Source organism: Molossus molossus, unplaced genomic scaffold, assembly GCF_014108415.1.
Source record: "Molossus molossus isolate mMolMol1 unplaced genomic scaffold, mMolMol1.p scaffold_m16_p_11, whole genome shotgun sequence".
Classification (NCBI taxonomy): domain Eukaryota; kingdom Metazoa; phylum Chordata; class Mammalia; order Chiroptera; family Molossidae; genus Molossus; species Molossus molossus.
In genome coordinates, this window is record NW_023425346.1 from 41882199 (window position 1) to 41902905 (window position 20707).

Consider the following 20707-nt stretch of genomic DNA (forward strand, 5'->3'; position numbering starts at 1 on the left):
GTCGCTTGTCCGTGTTTGCTTTCTGTGCTAGATCCTTCGGGAGCAGCACAGAGGGGCCTTTGCTAGGGGGATGGCCTCTCTGCAGGAGCAGCCTGCTTGGGTGGGACGGCAGGAGCAGGTAGATGCCAGGGCACTAGCTGAGGCCCTACACCTAGATACACGCGAGGTGCGAGGGTGCCCTCATGGCAGCCAAAAGCACACAGGCCACGCGGAGATGTGGAGAAAGAAGGATTTCGTGAGATAGCTTTGAGCTTCCAACTCCCTGCAGCAGAAGGAGGGATTTGGGCGAGTTCCCTGGGCAAAGCTGGCAGGACTCACCCAGGGCATACATGTTAGCTACCTGCCTGCTCCCTGATTCCATCTCAAGTTGCTGGCCCGGAAGACACCTATTATATAACAACTGTGAACTCGTCCACCTGAAGGTGGACACCATGTCTAACCCTTCAGTCTAAGCACGGACGGTTCCGAGCATGCTGAGCAAACACGCTGGCTGCTGGGCTTGGGCCCTGGTTGCTGAGGTTACTCAGCCCAGAATGTCTCCTTGGTTCTCCCATTAGCTAGGTTCTCCTCTTATACTTTACTTTCTGTCCAATCTTCAAATATCTGAGGGGACATTATCAGGTTCCCTTAAAAGAGCTGCAGTTTTGGGCAAGTCATGTCATGTTGCAGCGGATCACGGGGACAGACAGAGCCTTCCAGCCATTTGGAACAGTGCAGAATGAGCCTCCTCACCTATCAGAGCATAGGAATCATTGTGGGGGTTTTTGGTAAAAATTATTTTGCCTTTTCCAAAGTTACTGAGGCTGAGAGAAGCTGATTTACTATAACCAAAATCACTTAACACATGGCAAAAAAAAAAAAAAAGATGGTCAATATATAAATGAGAGTTATACTTCATTTAATAATCGATAACCTTACTTATAAACATATATTTGAAGAGTTGAATTAGTTGTCAGAAAACTGCTTTGATCACCAACATTAAGAAGAGAGTGTATAGCGCAGTGCAGGGGAGAGAATGAATGGTTTTGGGGAGATTTCATTTAGATCAGGAAATTTGTTTTCCTAATGAAGCCCATGTCTGTATGGTGATTAGTAGTAGTCATTCAAGATCAAATCTACCTCTTGCCATGTGATGTGGCTTCGATAATTAACCTTCTCTGCAACTCTCCTTTTCACCTTTTCATGCCTGGATAGAACGCTCACCTTAATTTCTGTTGTAATCTACTAATTACTTTCTATCTAGACCAGAGTTCCATTCATTTTTTACTAAGGAATAATTATTCAGCTATAATTAATCTGTAGTTTAGCTTCTAATATATATGTTCCAACATACCCAGCTCTGCGACTTGCTGGCTGGACGTCAGCCCTCTGGGCTTGTTTATGTACCTAAGATAGGCAGCCAGCCCACCTCACTAGCGGTTAAGAACTCTGCAATCAAGCACATCTGCCACACACTAGCCTTGTAATGTGGGGCAAATTTCTTGACCTCTGTGAACTGGAAATATATATGAGACCGAGCTCACAAGAATATCAAGAGTATTCCATTAAAAGCTACATGCAAAAGAATAAAAATAGACTCCTGTTTGTCCCCATATATGAACATTAACTCAAAATAGATCAAAGGCCTGAATAGAAGACCTGAGACAATAAATTACACAGAAGAAAATATAGATACTAAACTATGGACCTTGGTCCTAGAGATGATTTTATAAATTTAACCCCAAAGGCAAGGGAAGTAAAGGCAAAAATAAATGGATGGAATTATATCAAAATGAAAAACTTCTACATAGCAAAAGAAATATCCAACAGAACAAAAAAGCAACCAACTGAATGGGAAAACATATTTGCAAACAACAGCTCTGACAAGGCATTAATATCCAAAATATATAAAGAATTCATACAACTCAACACCAAACAGTTTCACTCAATTTAAGAATGGGCAGAGGGCCTGAACAGACACTTCTCCAAAGAAGACATACAAATGGCCCTGGCCAGTTTGGCTCAGGGGTTAGAGCATCAGCCTATGGACCAGAGAGACCCAGGTTCAGTTCTACTAAGGGCACGTCCCTCAGTTGCAGTTTGTCCCCAGGCCCTGGTTGGGGTCGTGTGGGTGGCAAGTAGTCAATGTGTCTCTCTCACATCGATGTGTCCCTCTCCCTCCCTTCCCCTCCCTCCCTCCCACTCTGTCTGAAGATAAATGCAAAAATGTCCTCGAGTGAGGAAAAAAAATTATTAAAAAAAAAAAGACATACAAATGGCCAATAGATATATGAAAGAATGCTCAACTTCATTAACTATTAGGGAAATACAAATCCAAGCTACAGTGAGATACACACGTGTTAGAATGGCTATTACCAACAAGACAAGTAATAAGTGTTTGAGAGGTTGTGGAGAATAAGGAAGCCTCATTCACTGCTGGTGGGAATAAAAGCCACTGTGGAAACCAGTATGGTATTTCCTCAAAAAATTAAGAACAGAGTTACAACCTTGGCCAGATGGCTCAGTTGGCTGGAGCATTGTCCCATACAACTAAAAGGTTTTGGGGTTGATGCCCAGTAGGGGCATGTACGGGACTGAACCAGTCAATGTTTCTCACATTACTGTTTCTCTCTCTCTCCCTTCTTCCATCCTTCCCTCTCTAAAAATCAATAAACATATCCTTAAATGAGGATTAAAAACAAAAAAGAACAGAGTTACCATATGACCCAGAAACCCCTCTCGGAACATCTATCTAAAAAATTTGCAAACACTTATTTGCAAAGATACATGCAGCCCTATGTTCATTGCAGCATTATTCATGGAGGCCAAACATGGAAATAATCACGGTGTCCTTCTATAGAGGATTGGATAAAGAAGATGTGGTACAAATATACAATGGAATGCTACTCAGCCATAAAAAAGATTAAATGCAGCCATTTGCAACAACATGGATGGATCTTGCAAATATCATGCTAAGTGAAGTAAGTTAGGCAGAAAAAGTCAAGAACCATATGCTTTCACTCTTATGTGGAATATAAAACTGAAAGCAACAAATGAACATAAAAGAAAAACAAACAAACAAAGAAACAAAAACTCATAGGAATACACAACAGTATAGTGGTTACCAGAGGGAAGGGGGCTTGGGGAGTAGTAACAGTAAAAGGGTCAAATATATTGTGATGGAAGATTTGACTTTGGATGGTGGGCACTCAATGCAATATGCATATAATGTATCATAGAATTACACACATGAAACCTATATCATTTTTATTAAACAATATCACCCCAGTGAATTTCATTAAAAAGAAAAGAAAAAGTATTTTATTAAGTAATCTATGCAAAGCACAGCACACACTACCTTGGCATGGGAAGACCTCAGTAAATGTGAGTTGTTGTCGTTATTATCCCTCTGGCTTCCTGATTCTTGCTCTGTAGAGCGCTAATCTGAGCATCCCCCCAAAGACTTCTCTTCTTCCATCATTAGAACAAAAGGTCATTTTTACTTTAGCTCTGCAGCATACCATGGGTGCAGACTTATTAATTTTAAACAATCCTTAAATGCCATGATATGACTTTCAAGGAAACAATATTCTTTGAACAACTAGATAATAAGATTCCTGTCTTGTTTATTTGTTCAAATATATGTGCAAAAATGAATTAAATCTCTGTCTGTTAATCTTTTGCATTATCTGTTTGCAAAGTCTATATTGCAGCTCTTTTGTGGGAAAGAGAAATATACGATGTCAACAAGCAGTGTATGGATGGATGGTCTGTGAGTAAGTGGACATGGAAATCACACATCCCTAAAATTTGGGGTGAATAATGTTTCTAGACATCCAAATTATGAAGTGGAAAGGAGTGGTAGAATCAGAACTTCTGTAGTCATTCCAGTGATCATAAAAATACCTTTCCAAAGCAGAAGATATTTGACAAATTTAATCCCATGCTGCTCAGTTTGGGGTTGCTATTACCTTCTCATGCCCAGCTGCCTTCAGAATGTAGCGTTGGAAAAGTTCTTCAGAATATATCAAAACAAGTAGCTCTGGCTTATCAGTAACAATAAACCTGCCATCTCCAAAGGAATACTATGTCATGCTAAGCTAAAAAATGACCCAAGCCTACTTTCCCATGAAGCTATAATAGAATCTGGTCCTAGCTGCATTACTCTTCATAAATTCACTGAAGAGAAAACAATTGTTTTCAAATGGACTTTGAGGAGACCCACCACAGGTATCAATATTCTGATTATTATTATTATTTGCATATATGGGTTGTCTGTAACAAAAACATAACGTGAAAATAAGCCACTATCCTTAGTGTCTATAGCCAGATTTCAAAAAAAAATGAAGAGCAAATGTGGGAGCAATCAAGATTGATTACCTATGTCAAAGACATCAGTTCTGCTTGAACACTGATTAAGTGATTAATGAAGTACTGCCAGAATTACTAAATCTCTTTGCAGTAAATGTTGTTATATTTCCCTTCGTAATGATAAGTTTAGGGGGATAAAAAGGATTGAATTACTAGAAGAAACTTATCAACTAAATTTCCTCCTTTTGTTCCTAAATAAAATCCATGGAAGACAGTGGTTCGGCTTTCTACTTCTGAGATCTTTTTTAGGAAGAGATGATTTTAGATTCACCTTCTGGCCCCACAGGATAACATGAACTTTTCTAAGGAATGGGAAGAGAATGCTTCCTTGATCAAGTGTTGAACTTAAGTTTAGGGTGGTTCTTTCATGACTGCATGTAGACCATTCATTCATTCATTCATTCGTTCATCCAACAAGCCTTTACTGGGTGTTGGCTCTGTGGCAGGTACTGTGTAGAGTGCTAGAGATAGAGAAATTGTTTGCCATAGTGTCTGTCCCTTAAAACTATATCTATGTGTATGATTGCCTAATTACTATGTTGTACACCTGAAACCAATACAAAATAATATTATAAGTAAACTGTAATTTATAAATAAAAATAAAAAACACTAAAAAACTTCAAGCTCTTCTTCCTTTACCAAACGTAATTCTAGATGTATAGTCTACCGCTCAGGCAAACCCTCTTAAAAACAAACAAACAAACAAACAAACAAACAAACAAGCAAACAACAACAAACAAAACTATTTGTTGTGGAATCATGGGAATTCTCCTAGTTAATGAAAAGGAGAAGGAGTTCCATATTTTCCAAAGAAAACATTATAATTGCAGTTCAAAGAAACCTTAAAAAACAAGTGATTAAAAAAAGGGAAAAGAAAATAGAACAAAATATAAGACACTTGACTGGATTTTCAAGTGATGGCATGTGTGCGGTGGACCTGACGCCTCAGACTCTTTTGAGTGGAGGGTGCGTGCACGCACACACTCGACCGTTGCCAGAGAAGACAGCAAACGGTGTGGGAAGAAATATGGCCATGCGGAGAAGACTCACTTGACCCATAAAAGCAGAACCATGAGCTTCAGAACTGGAGGAGACTGTAAAGCTCATTTAATTGAATCATCCCTTTACATTTTCTCCTAAATCCATTTTGTCTTAGAAATTTGATACCCCTATTCTCATTGAAGATTTATAGGTGTATATCTAGATTTATTTACATACATTCATTAATAACCCAGAAGGAAGACAACGAACTGCTGTAGGCCATTGCAATTTTAAGTTAGAAAATTGCAATTTCAAGCAAACATTTACTGAGGAACCCTGCAGATAAAAGTGTGCATATGTCATAGTGTTTGCCCTCAAGGAAGTGATGCTTTCCCTGGGATATTTCACGAAATGTACAGAAAGCACTATAACAGTGCTAACATATATTTAGACATAACAGGTATAAACACAATGAGATAGAAGCCAGGGGAAATCTCTCTCTCTCTCTCTCTCTCTCTCTCTCTCTCTCTCTCTTTCTCTCTCATACACACACATTTTCATTCAACAAACATTATTCATTAGGAGCCTGATATTTGTCACACATGGAAGTATACTGGTGAACTAGACTAGCGTGGATGTCTGTCCTCATTACAGAGAGACAGAGAGAGAGAGTTCAGGATAGTGGAAGAAGTCTATGGATGGAGAGGTGATGAGTCAGATAAGGGGGCATTCGGGACAGAACAAATGCCACCAAAGCTCAGAGGTGATAAAAATAATCAGCTGCAGGGTGTCGAGAGCCTAACTATATACAAGGCTTTGGTAGTTGTAGAATATGAAGTTAAAAAGAAGTGGTTTGGAGTAATTTTATAAATAACTTGAATGTTATCCAGAAATGTGTATGTTACTCTTCAGATGAAAGGGAGATGGTAGAACAAGAAAAGGCATGGCTGAGGCTGTGGTGTGGAAGACAAATTGGGGTGGTGAACCATCCAACAAATATATTTATTGAGCACCTACTATGTGTTCAACATTGTTTTAGGAGCTGAGAATATAGATGAAAGTCCTTGCCCCAGAGGAGTTCTCATCCAGGTGAGATGAGACAGTCCATGGTGGAACTGGAGAACAGTCTGGGGACTACTGACTCCAGCAAGGGAGACAGAAGGTATTAACTCAGCATCCCTTCTGATCACCTCCACCTGCCATTTAGTATCCCCTTCAGCTTTAAGCTGCTCTTCTCTTAGAACTGGCTGAAAATTTGAAGTGTTAAGTAAACAAGCTATGGTTTGAAGTATTAAGCCTTGGTGAGGTTTCTGTATGTTTGACCAAAAAACACTTGAAACTAACAAAACAACAACTCCTAAAGACATACTCTTTTTTTTTTTGGTATGTGCTCCTAGCGAGAACCGAACCTGGAACTCTCTGGTCCGCAGGCCTACGCTCCAACCGCTGAGCCAAACAGGCCAGGGCAAGACATACTCTTTTTTAATAGTGGATTTTAGGCAAGCAAAGGGCTTTCTGGTATGCAGTAATTTACACTATGGCAGTGGCCACCTAATTCAATACTCACATAAAGTCGGCCTCTGTGCTGCTTCATGTTAAGGGAACTGGAAGGAGAAGTTCAAATGCACGGTTCACATCAAGTGCAATGTTTAAGACAAGTTATTAGGAAGCCACAGCTTGCCAACTGCAATCCGATTCCAATCTTGTGTGCCATTCCCCTGGGTTTAAACCTCTCCCACTCCATCCACTCACACAGCTGGTGCAGGGCTCCGGCACGTTGTGCCCTGTATCACTGTGTCTTGAATCTGCCCAGTTCCTTGCTGTTCTGACAATATTTTCAGTTTTGGAATAGAAGGGTTACAATCTGTACCCAATCCAAAGGTGAGCACTTCTCTCTTGAGATGTGCTAACCTTTTCTCAGCTACACAAATTTGGAAACAAAGGCTTCAAATCTGATTGGGTTTCTTAGATCCCTCTGTAACAGGAAGGGATGTTGTAATTGGTCAAATTAATTCCCGTTCATGGCTGAACGATGCAGAAAATCTGGATTCTTAACATGACTTTCCAAAACAATAAGCAAGGAATCGCTGATGCTTACAGCATGTACAGTGTACTTGAAAGAACAAACAAAACAACAATGAAAAGTGCTCCTGCCCTTTCTGGTCCTCTCTGAATGAATATTTGCCTTTATCCCAGTTTTTCTGAGATATGGTGTTTGTCTTATAAAAATCGGACAGCTTCTAACAAAGCCTGCGGCTTCCTATCAATTGCCTTCCATTAATCAACTAAAAAGTTCAGTACCTTTAAAAATATCTCCTCGTCTTGCCTCAGAACTTCCTTCTCATTCTCTGCCCTAGCATTGTCCGTGACTTTAAGCCTTTTTTATTCTCCTGCAGCTTCTGAACCTGGATAATCACCACCTCCACAGGCCGGTGGACCCCTCTTGCTAAATCTCTTTGTGTTCTTTTCCCTTTCTCTCTAATCTCTCCAAATTGTCGTTCAAGTTTCACGAGGTGTACAATACTCCTGCTCACAGGTGGGGGGAAAATGAAACGCAACTTAATCAGCTCCACCAGGCTCTGGTTTTGTTAGGATTCAAATTGCCTGTTACCAACCCCTGCGTGAAGTGATTAACCCTTTCAGACTGTCCTCGCCTCTCCCTGCCATTCTCCTTCCCTCCCCTGTCCCCTCGTCTCTGTCCATCCCATTTAGCAGTAGGGACCCTTGCAGAAAACCTTATCTCTTTAGAAGTTCTTTGCTGTATCTGACCAAGGAATTTTAAGCTGAGTTGAAAACATGTTTCTTCCTTGTAGCTTTCAGTTTATTTCTCTATCTGCCTTTATTTAACTCTGAAGTATTTAACAGACACTGGCGGTGTGAAAATCATTACTGACAGCAGCTATGTTATGATCTTACACACTGTGTTGAAAATAGACCGTGTCAGTCACCAGGGAGCCTCGTTACAAAGAGCAGGTTATGGCATGCCACAGTTAGCCAGAACTTGGTTACACTCCCCTCTCAAAGGCCTGCACGCTGAAGCCCTGGGGGAATACGACCCAAAGACTAGGCCATCAAAACACACACACAGGGAAGAGCTCGGCCACCCAGGAAGCAAGGCTGGGAAAGCTGTGACGTCACTGAGTGCAGCCTGCTTACAGGAGCTGTCTATTTCAGCTGCTTTGCGAATATACTCATTTAAGAAAGGAATACATTTTCTTAAGTGCGAGATAGAAATGGGAATGAAAACAAAACCACCTTTTGATGGTACATACATCATCAGTTTCTGTATCTGTTTGCACGGGTTGCCATAACAAAGTATAGACCGAGTGGCTTAAACAACAGGAATGACAGTCACGGATCTAGAGGCTACAAGTCAAACATCAAAATGCTGCCAGTGTTGGCTCCTTCCGCAGCCTCTGAGGGAAGGATCAAGTCCAGGCCTCCCTCCCTGGCTTATAAATGGCTATCTTCTCCCTGTGTTTCTTCTTTTTGTTTTTTAATCCTCACCTGAGGATATTTTTCCATTTATCTCCAGATAGAGTGGGAGGGAGGGAGAGAGAGAGAAACATAGATGTGAGAGAGACACATCCACTGGTTGCCTCCTGCATGGTCTCAACCAGGGCTGGGGACAAACTGCAACCGAGGTACGTGCCCTGGACCAGAATTGAACACGTGACTCATTGATCTGCAGGTTAACGCTCTAACTGCTGAGCCAAACCGTCCAGGGCTCCCTGTGTTTCTTTATATCATCTATCCTCTACGCATATTCTGTACCCAACTTTTCCACTGTTAGGAGGACATCCATCTGATTGAATTAGGGCTCACCTTAACCACCTTCTTGTAACTCGACTTCCTCTGTAAAGACCCTATTTCCAAATCAGGTCTCATTATGAGGTATTCATGAATTAGGATTTCAACATATAAATTTTGAGGGGGACACAGTTCAACCCATAACTGTCCCCGTGCTTCTTATTCAGGCTGGCTGCCTCATTTGCAGAGCCCAGAGTAAAATAAAAATTCAGGGCCCTGGCTAGGGCAGGGAAGTTCAGTCAGTCTTCACTTCACATGGGCCCGTGAGTGACTGCTACTTCCAGCCAGAAAGGGCTGGGAACACAGTACCTGGATTGGGAACAGGGGACAGGTTCCCACTCAGTCTCTGCTGAACATACAGAGGTGCTGCCAGCCCAGCGGCGACAGCCACAAACTTGCTCTGCTCTTAGATGCCACTGACCATCTGCTCCCAGACCCCGGGCCTCCAGCCCCAGCACCACTGCGACCTGGTTCTACGTGGGTGGAGAGTAGGAGTATAAAGGGGGAGGCTGAAACCATCCCGGGGAAGTGGGGAGGTGACATGAGGTGGGACTGAGCTTGAGGTGTAGCTTAGGGTAGAGCTGTTTGAAGGTAAAGAGTACTGTCTTGCTTTCCCCCTCTGCACAATGGGTTTAATATTAGTGCTGGCTTCACTGGATCGCGAGAGTGATTACCTTAGTCCCTATGGGCACTTTATAAATGTGAATAAGAGAAAAGCAAATCTTAACTTTGAACATGGATAATGCAAAGTAGCAGCAAAATAAGACAATGATTATAGTTAATCACTTAGAACTTCCTGTTTATATTTTCCTGATTGAAAAGGAAGTTCCCAGAGTCATAGACACAGAGATCAGACTGATGGTCGCAGAGAGGTAGGCGTTGGGGGGGCTTGGTGGAAAAGGTGAAGGGATTAAGAAGTACAAATTGGTATTTATAGAATAGTCATGGGGATGCGAAGTACAGCATAGGGTATATAGTCAATAATACTGCATTGTAATAACTACGAGCAGTGCTAGGTGGGTACTTGAAATATTGGGGGACAACTTTGTAAAGTATGTGATTGTCTAACCACTATGCTGTACACCTGAAATTAATATAAAATAAATTTTTTAAAAAAAGGAAAGTTCTCAAGAGCAGAATGCCAAAGACCAGAAACAGTAAACATTTTTTATTAGCATACTTCTTTGGCGCTGTAGTAGTCTGGATAATATCATCAATGACAAAATCATGTGGCCGCACATGAAAGTGGAAACCTCCCGCTGTGTTGTTAAGCTTTGTTTCATTTGTTGTTAAGCTTTGTTTCATTTGAGCCCAATTGTATAGAAATTCTAATAATATCCCTCCATTTCTATTGAGTGACTTCATAAAATATTCTTCTTTAAGTGTTTATAGGGTGTTGGGTTTTTTGTTTGTTTGTTTCTTTTATGAACTGTAATACTTCTTTTCACTTTGATCAATTAAAGAATATAATTGATGTTCCTAGGTTTGTATTGGAACATCTCAAAACCTTATAAGGATAATTTCTGAAAGAAAATGGAGGCAAAGGTCTATAAATGCCTCAAGTATGTTACTTTGATGAATCATATGAGGCTTCATCACACAAGAGACAAAACAAAGGAATCATTTTTTCAGAAAACCTGGTATAAATAAGCAAGGTGTTAGGTCAAGAAAGGGGAGCTGAGGGGACAGCTGAGCTCTCTGTGTGGTTCAACCTTTCTGGTTATTGGCTTGGAATCCCCATTGTGTGGTATCAGTTACTGAGCCAACCAACAATAGGGAAAAAGCTTAGGAGCTTAATGAGAAAGAGTGAAAAGAACTAAGAAAACTGGAAGTCCACGCTGTCAACGGCTCAGAGGAAAGGAGCCAGTCAGAGAAGTGAGCTGAGAATTGTATGAAGCGGAAGAGATTCTGAGAGATGACCAACAGAGACGGGAGCAGTAAAGTCAGATCACTGGAGTGCTTTATGGACAGGAAGGGCAGTTCCACCAGTATCTGATATGCTTTTACTTAAATTCCAAATCTCCAGAGTTTAGGAATTACCTAGAAAAGTGAAAAAACAATCAATAGCTTTGTACATTTCTGTTTTATGAAATATTGATTCCTACACATGGGAAGTACTGGTTTGGAAAAGGAGGAGTTGCAGAGAGTAAGAGGCTTGCCTCCTGTTCCTCTTGCCACAAAATCAAATCATACACTGTCATTAAACAGCAGGAAACAGAATGAACTATTTAATGGAGTCAGAAGGCTATCCAGGAGTTCTGTGTATTAGTGCTTAAGTGGCTGGTTCGAATCCTCACTCTACAAATTCCTGCAGACTCGTTACTTGACCCTCCTTGATTTGTAAAAGAAGAGTATGTATTAATAGCACCTACCTGATTTTGGTGAGGATTCAGTGTGTTAATATATGTAAAGGGGCATGTAGTAACCACTCCCCAGGCATTAGATACCATTAGGAGCAGCCAGAGGGGCCTTTACCTTTGTATTAGGAATGGAAACTATAGGGAAAATCTCACTTCTCTCTACTGCTGCCTCCAAGTGGTGGCTCTCATCACCCTTCTTCAGAAACCTCTCCCAGGTGGCACCCTGTCTTTCCTTCCTTGACACTGGGGTACACCACCCTGAACCTCTTCCTCACATTCTTTATGTGACATCAGCAGATTCTCCATTGTCCTCCCCACTCCAGAGCCTATAACTTGCACACAGATGACCCCACACTCTGTCCTGGTGTTTTCTCCACTACAGGTTGTGGCCCATTCAATGGGTCATGAGATTTAATGACCAGCATTACAAAACAAAAGACAATGGAAGAGAGCAGAGAGAGCAGCATGTCATATTAAGTGAGGATATTTTTTTGATGGAACTTTGTTCAGACCTGGGTGTCTGTACTGCTGTGGACGCTTGGTTCCTCAGCCTCCACTGCTCCCAGGACTTCACTTCAGTGACCACTCCTGCAACCGAACCTTGGATCTGATCACTGCTGAGAACGGATCCACCTCCAAAACTCGTTATTTCCATTGTACAACCCATCCCTTCAATTCTGCCATTTCTCCCATCTCCTAACTTTCACTGAGTCTATTATTATTTTTTATTTTCTTCCTCTTTACCCCATGTTTCTGAATCCAAACTTTCTGCTCCTCAATATTCCTACTGGGACTGAATTTTTAGCTTGGGTCATCAGCATCTTTCTTCATGGGTAATTGTTTTAACCTTCTATGGTCTCTTTGCTGCCCTTCGGAATTACCCTTTTCAAGTCCCAGACTAACCATGGCATTTCTAAATTTGAAACTGTAATCTGATTCCCCTTTGTCCATTAGACCCTTCTCAGTAGTACCTAGTTCATCGTATTGGATAATCTGCCTCTAACCAAACTCCTCACTCCTCATCTCTAGCATGCTTCCAAATATAGATGTCTCGCAGCTTCTTATCCTTCCATGACCCTATTCTAGGGGTCTACTCATCCACAGGACCTAATAGGGCAGCACCCCAGTGTGCATCTCACACCCTACCAGCCATGGGAAGCCTCTGATTCAAGGGCAGAGCACAGGGACTGGCCAGTCGGCTGTGACCAGTGTGGCCAGATTCCTCTCCTAGTAAATGAAGGAACTCTTTCAAAGATGCTGTGGGAGCTACACATGAAAGGTCATGCAGGTTGAAGCAGAAGAAACCAGTCCAAGAGAACCAAACAGGGACCACCAAGCAGCCCAAGAGAGAGAATGTAGTTGCTTTGTTCCAGTGGCTTGTTCTTGGTTCTCAGAAGACCTGGTTGTACAAGAGAACCTGTCCTTGTGTCCCCGTGAGATCCCGGAACCTTTACATCCAGCCCGCATTTGCCTGAGTGACCTTCAGGGCTCACTTCTTCCACCCAAAAGAGCCCAGACTAGAACTTTCAGCCTGTTGAATTACTGTTGCCCAACACGCGATTCTGTACCTTTGCACACACTCGATGCTTTCCTTGGAATGTTCTAGCTCCTTTTCACATGTGGCAACTATTTACTTACCCTTCCAAAACAATTACCCTATTGTGAGTTTCCAGCCCCCCAGACTAGTCCCTCCCTCTGCATCCCTTTAGCACAGTTGCTCATTCATTATTATCATAATACCTACTGTGCTGTTTTGAAATTGTTTGTGTTTCAGTTTCTGTCTCTGTACTCCCAGCCTCTTGAACAGTATATTATTCTGCTCATATTTTCGTCTCCCCAGTCTGTGGGGGAGTGAAGATTCTGCTGGTTCCCTACCCTCACCGCTGGCCCTGGCGGTCACTCACCTGGTAAAGTTCTCATTTACTCCAACTGACTCCCTGTGTCTCCCTGCCTGACACAGTTCCGTGCAGTCCAGAGGCAGGAGATTAGTGTCCTGGGAGGGAACCCCCCATCAGTGACGGGATCCCTCAGAAGGACCTTTGTGAAATTGAACCCCAGTTGCCTAGAATGGCTTTCTTCTGTCTCTTCCCTGTCTCATTTCTTCACTCCTTCACTGTGCCTTCTAGAATCACCTCCCAAATAAATTACTTGTATCCAAATAAAAACATGCCTCAGTGATTGCTTTTGAGTAAACCTAAACCAAGACAGGGAGCTGAAGCACATGCAGTGCCTGACAGACAGTGAATGAACAACGGAGGCCTCTAGCCCCTTGCCCCTCTTCCCATTAGCACAGGACGTCAAGAGACACCCCCATCCTCTCCACCCAATTCACACTCTTCCATCCAGATAGGACCCCATGGTCAAGCCCTTGGACCTCATGCTCATCAGCACTTCACTTCCCCTTGTCACTGGTCATTCAGAAGAGCCTACTGTGAACATCTCCAACAACTGATACAGCCAAGGGGTCCCTCCACTCCGGCCTCTGGGGAGCTGAGTGTTACAGAGGAAACTCCTATGCTGGTTGGGGCCATTTCACATATATAATTTTCAGCCCTCAGTATAGCATCAAAATCCTTTTACTTGCCCCCCAATTCATTTTCTTTAACAACCTCCACACAAACTATGCCACCTTTTACCAGGATGCCTCACTTCCTTCTTCATTCTCTCTACTGCCTTCCCAGGATCTGGGGTACTTGAGTAAGTAGTATCTAGTTTACTTGTTAGAAGAAAGTCTCTGGTGGAAATTCCAGAACCACAATGAACCCCCCCTGGTATAACCAATTAGAGGCAGGAAGACAGACTGCAGACACGCCAAGTATAGTGCTATGCTCAGGGCAGTAAATAACTTGCAGGCTGTCAACCTATTAAAACGATGGACTGGCCAGGGGAAGAGGGTACTATGGTGATATTTAAACAAAAGAACAACACTTAAGTATTATTATTAGGTTCATTTTTATATATGAGGAAAGTGAGAGGTTAAGTAACTTGCCCAAGGTCACACAGCTGGTAAATGGTAGTAGAGCCAGGATTTGAACCCAGGCAGTCTGGTTCCCAGAGCCTATGAATTTAACTACTACATGACACTGTATCTACTGGTTTTTTACTACAAAATTATTGATAAATGATTGAAAAGTCAGCACACTACCATCAATGATCTGTCTCTCAAGGCTGGGATGCTTATAATACATATCAGGACAATCAATAAATCAATAATACGTATCAAACAATTCAGATAAAAATACCATGTGTATAATCTGCCTTGCATTATTACATATCATATATTAGTGGATATTAAATAGAAACAGGTGCATATATTTTCCTGGTAACTCTGTGGATGCTAACCATGGCTAAAAGCAAGTCAGCGTGGTACATTGAACACAGTGGTAAACTGAGGCATCCCACAACACAGCTCTGCCTCAGCTTCCACATCTGAAAAATGAATGGCTAGAGTAGACAATGTGTCAGGTCCTTTCCACTGCTAAGATTTTGTGTTTTCCATCTTCATATAGACAGAGAAAACTTGATTTCAAACCTGTCTAGATTATACTTGAAATTTCACTGATGTGGGTGATTGGAGTGAAGCTGTTAGGGGATTGGCACACTCAGTGCCACATAATCTCTGTGCTCTTTAGAACCCCAGTAGCAGCATTTTCATATCTGAAGAATCTCTATGCCTACTATGTCATATGCAAACTGTCACCTGGAGTGTACAGGAAGTAGCAGATGGTTCTGGCGTCAGAGTGCCCTTGAGTACTAATGAGAAGGCACTGATTAGAAACCGTCTCAGGCCAGGATTTGGGTGTGCTACATATAGAAAGGATTAGCCTATCGGTGTTAACCCTGCTCAGAGGATCACAAGCAAGTTCTCTCTGGTGGCTGGTTCCAGCGTCTGTCCTCTGGGCAGCTGCTGCCCTGACACCTAGTGCTCGGGCAAAGGGCACATTTTATTTATTTATTTTTTATCCTCACTAGAGGACATTTTTCCATTTTTTTGTACAGAGAGAGTGGGAGGGAGAGAGAGGAAGAGAGAGAGAGGGAAACATCGATTCGAAAGAGACACATGGAGTGGCTGCCACCCGCTCGACCAACCAGGGCCGGGGACAAACTGCAACCGAGGTACATGCCCTTAGCGGGAACCGAACCCGGGTCTCTCCGGACCGCAGGCGGACGCTCCAACTGCTGAGCCAAACCGGCCAGGGCAAAGGGCACATTTTATAAGGGAAAGGAACAAGCACCGCACAGTAAGCTCTTGGTGAAGATGGGTCACAGCACAGGGCCAGATGTGCATCCACAAGAGCACTTCTACTGAGCTGACCCAGGAGTTAAAGGGCCTCCGACTTTTGGCCACGTTAGAATAAGAATTGCTCAACCTGTCCTCGATAAAGTCTCCTGGGAGTGCCAGAAAATACAGTCCAGAAAAGACACCTCAAAAATGTATACATAATACATTGAGAGGGAGAAAAATGAACGTAGACATTGATGACACCTTGTTTTACCCCCTCTCCCAACCTATCCCCAAAGCAGAGAGGATGGAGGCTGCCATGAGGCTCCTCCCTACACACACGAGCTTCCATTTTTGGATGTTGTCATCTCGCTTCGAGGCAGCCCGAGCAAGTCTTCACTAATGTGGGTCCCTGCAGGAGAACCTCGCATGTCTCGTTACACGTCCCTTACTCATCTTATGCATAGTAGGTGCTCAACAAATGTTGGGGGAACTGATCCTGTGTGCGCATATGTTGCGGGTGGGGGTGGGGGTGGGGTCCTCTGAAGGAACTCTCACTCACTGGGGTGCCATGTGCCTTACAAAGGATCTCATGTAATCCTCAGTCGTCCCGTGGATGTCAGAGACCCCACTTGTCTTAACGAGAGAATCTGAGGAGCAAAACGGTAACTTGCTCCGGTTCACACAGCTGATGGGGACCACAGGAGCGCCTCTCCCAGCTGATGGGGACCACAGGAGCGCCTCTCCGGGATCTGCTCTGAGAGGCGTTAGTTAATAGAGAAGATTAAGTTTTCTGTCCCGGAAAAGGGCGGAGCGGAGAGGCCCGCTTGGAGCCACTCCACAGGTGCGGCGCGCACCCAGAGCACTTGCTTGGGCAGGGGACCAAACGGAACATCTTTTTGCCATCACTGATCCAAGAGATGCTCCTCTCAGATAAACAACTCTCCGTAGCTTAGTCTCCTGAGCCCCTAGGTCCCGCTGGTGCGCGGCCAGAGCGGAGTGGAGCCGCCTGCGGGCCAGCCCCGCCCCTCCTCTTGCCCACTGCGGGAGTCTGGAGGATGCGAGGCCGACCGAGCGGGTGCAGGGCTCGCGGAAAGGGGTGCAGGGCTTTCTCAGGACTGCAGAGGTGCGGCCACCATGTAAACTCGGACGCCCTAGCTGCCCTCGATTTCCCGCCAGCTCCCTTAACCACCCCAGCCCCGATGTGCGGATCTGGTCCCTCCGGCCCGGGAGACACTCACCCTGCCACTCCGGGACCCTCTCGGGAGTGAGAGTCGCCGTTGCACTCTCGGCACAGCCCAGCGGCGTTCCCAGTAGCAGCAGCCACGGCAGCATCGCTAACCACTGGGCTCGCCGGGCGCCCAGCACTCGCCGGGCGCCCAGCGTCTCTCCAGCCCGGGCGGGCGCCACAGCCCCAGCGCCCTGCCCTGCGACGTGGGACACAATAACTCAGAGCCCTTCGCGCTCCACCCCTCCTGAAGGTCTCACCACCCCTGGGCCCCGGAGACTCACTCCGTCACCCCTGTCGCCACTGTGTGCGAACACGGGTCTCCGGACCCCGACACTAGGTTTGCACCCGCGGAGGTTTGCACCGCCCTACCCACTCCGGCTCGGAAAAGGAGGAGGAGGAAGAGGAGGAGGGGAGGGTGGACCATCTGCCTATCCCAGGAATTCCAGCCTTTGGGGTGGGGAGAGGGGAGGGGTGAGGCTGCCCTGTGCACGCTCCTCCTGCTTCTAGCCTGGGGGTGAATCAGTTGAGAATCTCTGGGACTGGAAGTCTGACGTCTGGGTTTGCAAACCACCCGGATTCTGATAAACACTGAGGGTTTGGCAGCAGGCTCCTTGGAGTAAACCAAACTGCTCCTTGAACCCGGGCTCTTTAGAAGCGCTCTGGACCCCCTTCCTCTGGAATGTGGACAACTGAGATCCCTGGGGTGCAGGCACCAGGGTCTGCACCCTCCTCACTGGGGAATACCATAAGGTTCTTCCAATGAGCTCCTTTCCGTTTTAAAAATACCCCCTATCTCCTTGGATCCCCCAGTTCAGCAAAATAGCTGGGTTCTCCCACTTTAGGGCTGCTGTCCTGTTATCCCATTTCACAGTTGAGAAAACTCATCCAGAAAGGCAAAGTGATTTGCTCTATGTTACTCCTTTCTCCAGCAAAAGTTATGCCTTAAACTAGTAAGAAGGAAAATCCTGACTGGACTGTATTCCTTTCAAATAACCAGCAGAACAGGAGGAACATTTGATATTCATGAGACCTTTCCTAACAGGAACTTGACATTAGTGATCAAAACATAAGAAGAAGAGCCCGGCTAGTGTGGCTCAGTGGTTGAGCATTGACACATGTACTAAGAGGTTGCTGGTTAGATTCCTGGTCAGGGCACATGCCCAGGTTGTGGGCCAAATTCCCAGTGGGAGGCATGCAGGAGGTGACCATTTGATGTCCATAAATGTTTCTATCTCTCTCTCCCTCTCCCTTCCTCTCTCTCAATAATCAATATAGAAAAAAAATTTTTTTAAAGTAACACTGTCTGCTATAGACTGAATTGTGCACCCCTCCCCACAATTCATATGTTGAAGCCCTAATTCACCAGTGTGATTGGGTATACAGATCAGGCTTTCAGGACTTAATTAAGTTTAAATGAAGTTGCAAGTGTGGGGTGCTGGATAGGATTGGTGGCCTTTTAAGAAGAGAAAGAGAGAGCAATTTTTCCACATGCAGGCGCCAAGGAAGGGCCTTCTGAGGACACATGAAAAGGTGGCCATCTGCAACATAGAAAGGACCCTTGTCAAAAACCGGCCTCCAGAACTGTGAGAAATAAATTTCTGCTGTTTAAACCACCCAGTCTGTGATATGTTGTTATGGCATCCCAAACAGGCTAATAAACTGCCGTAGCCTGGGTCCCTGGACAGCGGGACTTGGAGTGAGATCCCTGGGAAGGTGTGGAATTAACGATCAGAGTGAAACAGGAAAGAAGGGAAAGTCTCTGCTGTGGCTACTATAGTAGCTACATGTGCTCAGACCTGCAGTAACCCCACAGGCCACAACACTATCTGCCCTGCAGATGAAAGAGAAAAACATTTATCTGTAGGCTCCCTGTCCCTGCTGGTTAAGGGAGTCCTGGGGGTTATTAACTGCTCTGTACATTCCCACGGCAGTGATAAGCGTCAAGCATGGTCCCATGCCATGGCAGTTGAGAAGCCCTGGGGACAGCAACAGATGCATGGGATGGCCGGAGGTGAGTGCTGTCAGGTTGCTCCAGAGAGAACTGACGGGAGCCAGTGCAGGGCTGGCTGCTGCAGAAATGGCTGGACTAAGAGGTATGGCTGAGAGGACCTGTGAGGTTCCAGTGTGTGTCCCTTCTCAACAGCATATCATTATGAGTAGAAGGCAGCATCCCTGCCTGAAAACATGCACAAAAGGGATGCTTTCAGTAGGCCAAACCATATAGACTCCAATCACAAAGTGTTTATCAGTCTCTCCTATGGCCTCAGAACTACGTTGTGTGCGGTGGGAATATCCCCAAAGTAGATGATTCAGCTTTGCCTGAGTGGGCTGGCATCCACTGCAGCACCCAGGTGCCATCCACGCGGCATAATTAGGCAGCGAAGCGCAACACCAATGTTCATCTTTGGTGCGGCGCAGTGCGGTCCAGAGAGAGAGGCACGGGAAGCTCCAGTGACTGCGCAGGGTGGGATATGCTCAGATAGGGTGGGGGAGGGATTGGGGAGAAAAGGAGGGGAAGACGTTGTAAGAAAAAATACAAAGGTCGGAGTGAGAAATACTTGTATGGGAGACAGCGTGTATGCGGACTTGCCTGGAGCAAAGGGCAGACACTGGGGCACTCTGGTGAATGAGGGCAGCCAAGGGACACTGGGCTACCTCCCACTGGCTGCGGGATCAGGCTGAGATAGTCACCTATTATGGGCTTCAGTTTTAACCTCTGAGTAATTATAAAAGAAAAAACCTTCCCTGATCCACAGCGGAGAGTATTCCAAAGTAGCAGTGCTATGATTATGAGCAGGATGAAGAGGGGAAACCAACCATATTTTATCTCCAGAGTAATTAGTGTAATGAACTAAGGTGATGACAGCTTCCTGGCCTACTCACATCACATTCCCTATTCAACCATGGGAAGACTCAGAAAAAAGCTAATTTGCACGTCTTCCTGAGGCATTGCAGCCCCACAGTGGAAATAGTAGCAGAGAGCCTTCCAGCCTTCAGAAAGCAATCCTTCCCCATAACCCAGTCTTGTGCGTGTTTCATATTTATGCAACAGGGGAATGCAAAGGTTAAAAAAGGCTGTCTGGCCCTGGCTGGTTTGGCTCAGCGGTTGGAGTGTCGGCCTGCGGTACAGAGAGACCCGGGTTCGGTTCCCGCTAAGGGCACGGGTACAGAGAGACCCGGGTTCGGTTCCCACTAAGGGCACGTACCTCGGTTGCAGTTTGTCCCCGGCCCTGGTTGGTCGTGCGGGTGGCAGCCACTCGATGTGTCCCTTCACATTGATGTTTCTCTCCCTCTCTCTTCCTCTCTCTCCCTCCTGCTCTATCTGAACAAAAAATGGAAAAATGTCCTCGGATGAGGATAAAAAAAAAAAAAAAGAGGCTGTCTGGCCGTGGCCGGTTTGGCTCAGCGTTGACCTGCGGTCTGGAGAGACCCGGGTTCGGTTCCTGCTAAGGGCACGTACCTCGGTTGCAGTTTGTCCCCAGCCCTTGTTGGGTCGTGAGGGTGGCAACCACTCGATGTGTCCCTTTCACGTTGATGTTTCTCTCTCTCTTTCTCCTTCCCACTCTATCTGAACAAAATATCAAAAAAATGTTCTTGGGTGAGGATTAAAAAAAAAAAAAGGCTGTCTGCCACCTACTAGCAGGTGGCTTAGCCTCCCTTAGCCTGTTTTCTTCTGTGTAAAGTGCGGATGGCGGTATTTACTTCATAGCGTCCCTGTATTCAATGAGATAAGTATGTGCAGTGGTTGGCATG

At 44.8% G+C, this 20707-nt stretch overlaps 1 protein-coding gene across 1 annotated transcript in view; it reads right to left on the reverse strand.

Moving 5' to 3' along the window:
- PLA2R1 (phospholipase A2 receptor 1) overlaps positions 1 to 17319 on the reverse strand; it is a 113511-nt gene extending 96192 nt beyond the window's left edge. Inside the window, exon 1 of the mRNA XM_036254539.1 lies at positions 16965 to 17319. Coding sequence (XP_036110432.1) covers positions 16965 to 17058 — 94 coding nt within the window. The 5' untranslated portion in view covers positions 17059 to 17319. The remainder of the gene's footprint in view (positions 1 to 16964) is intronic.
- Between the last annotated feature and the right edge of the window lie 3388 nt (positions 17320 to 20707).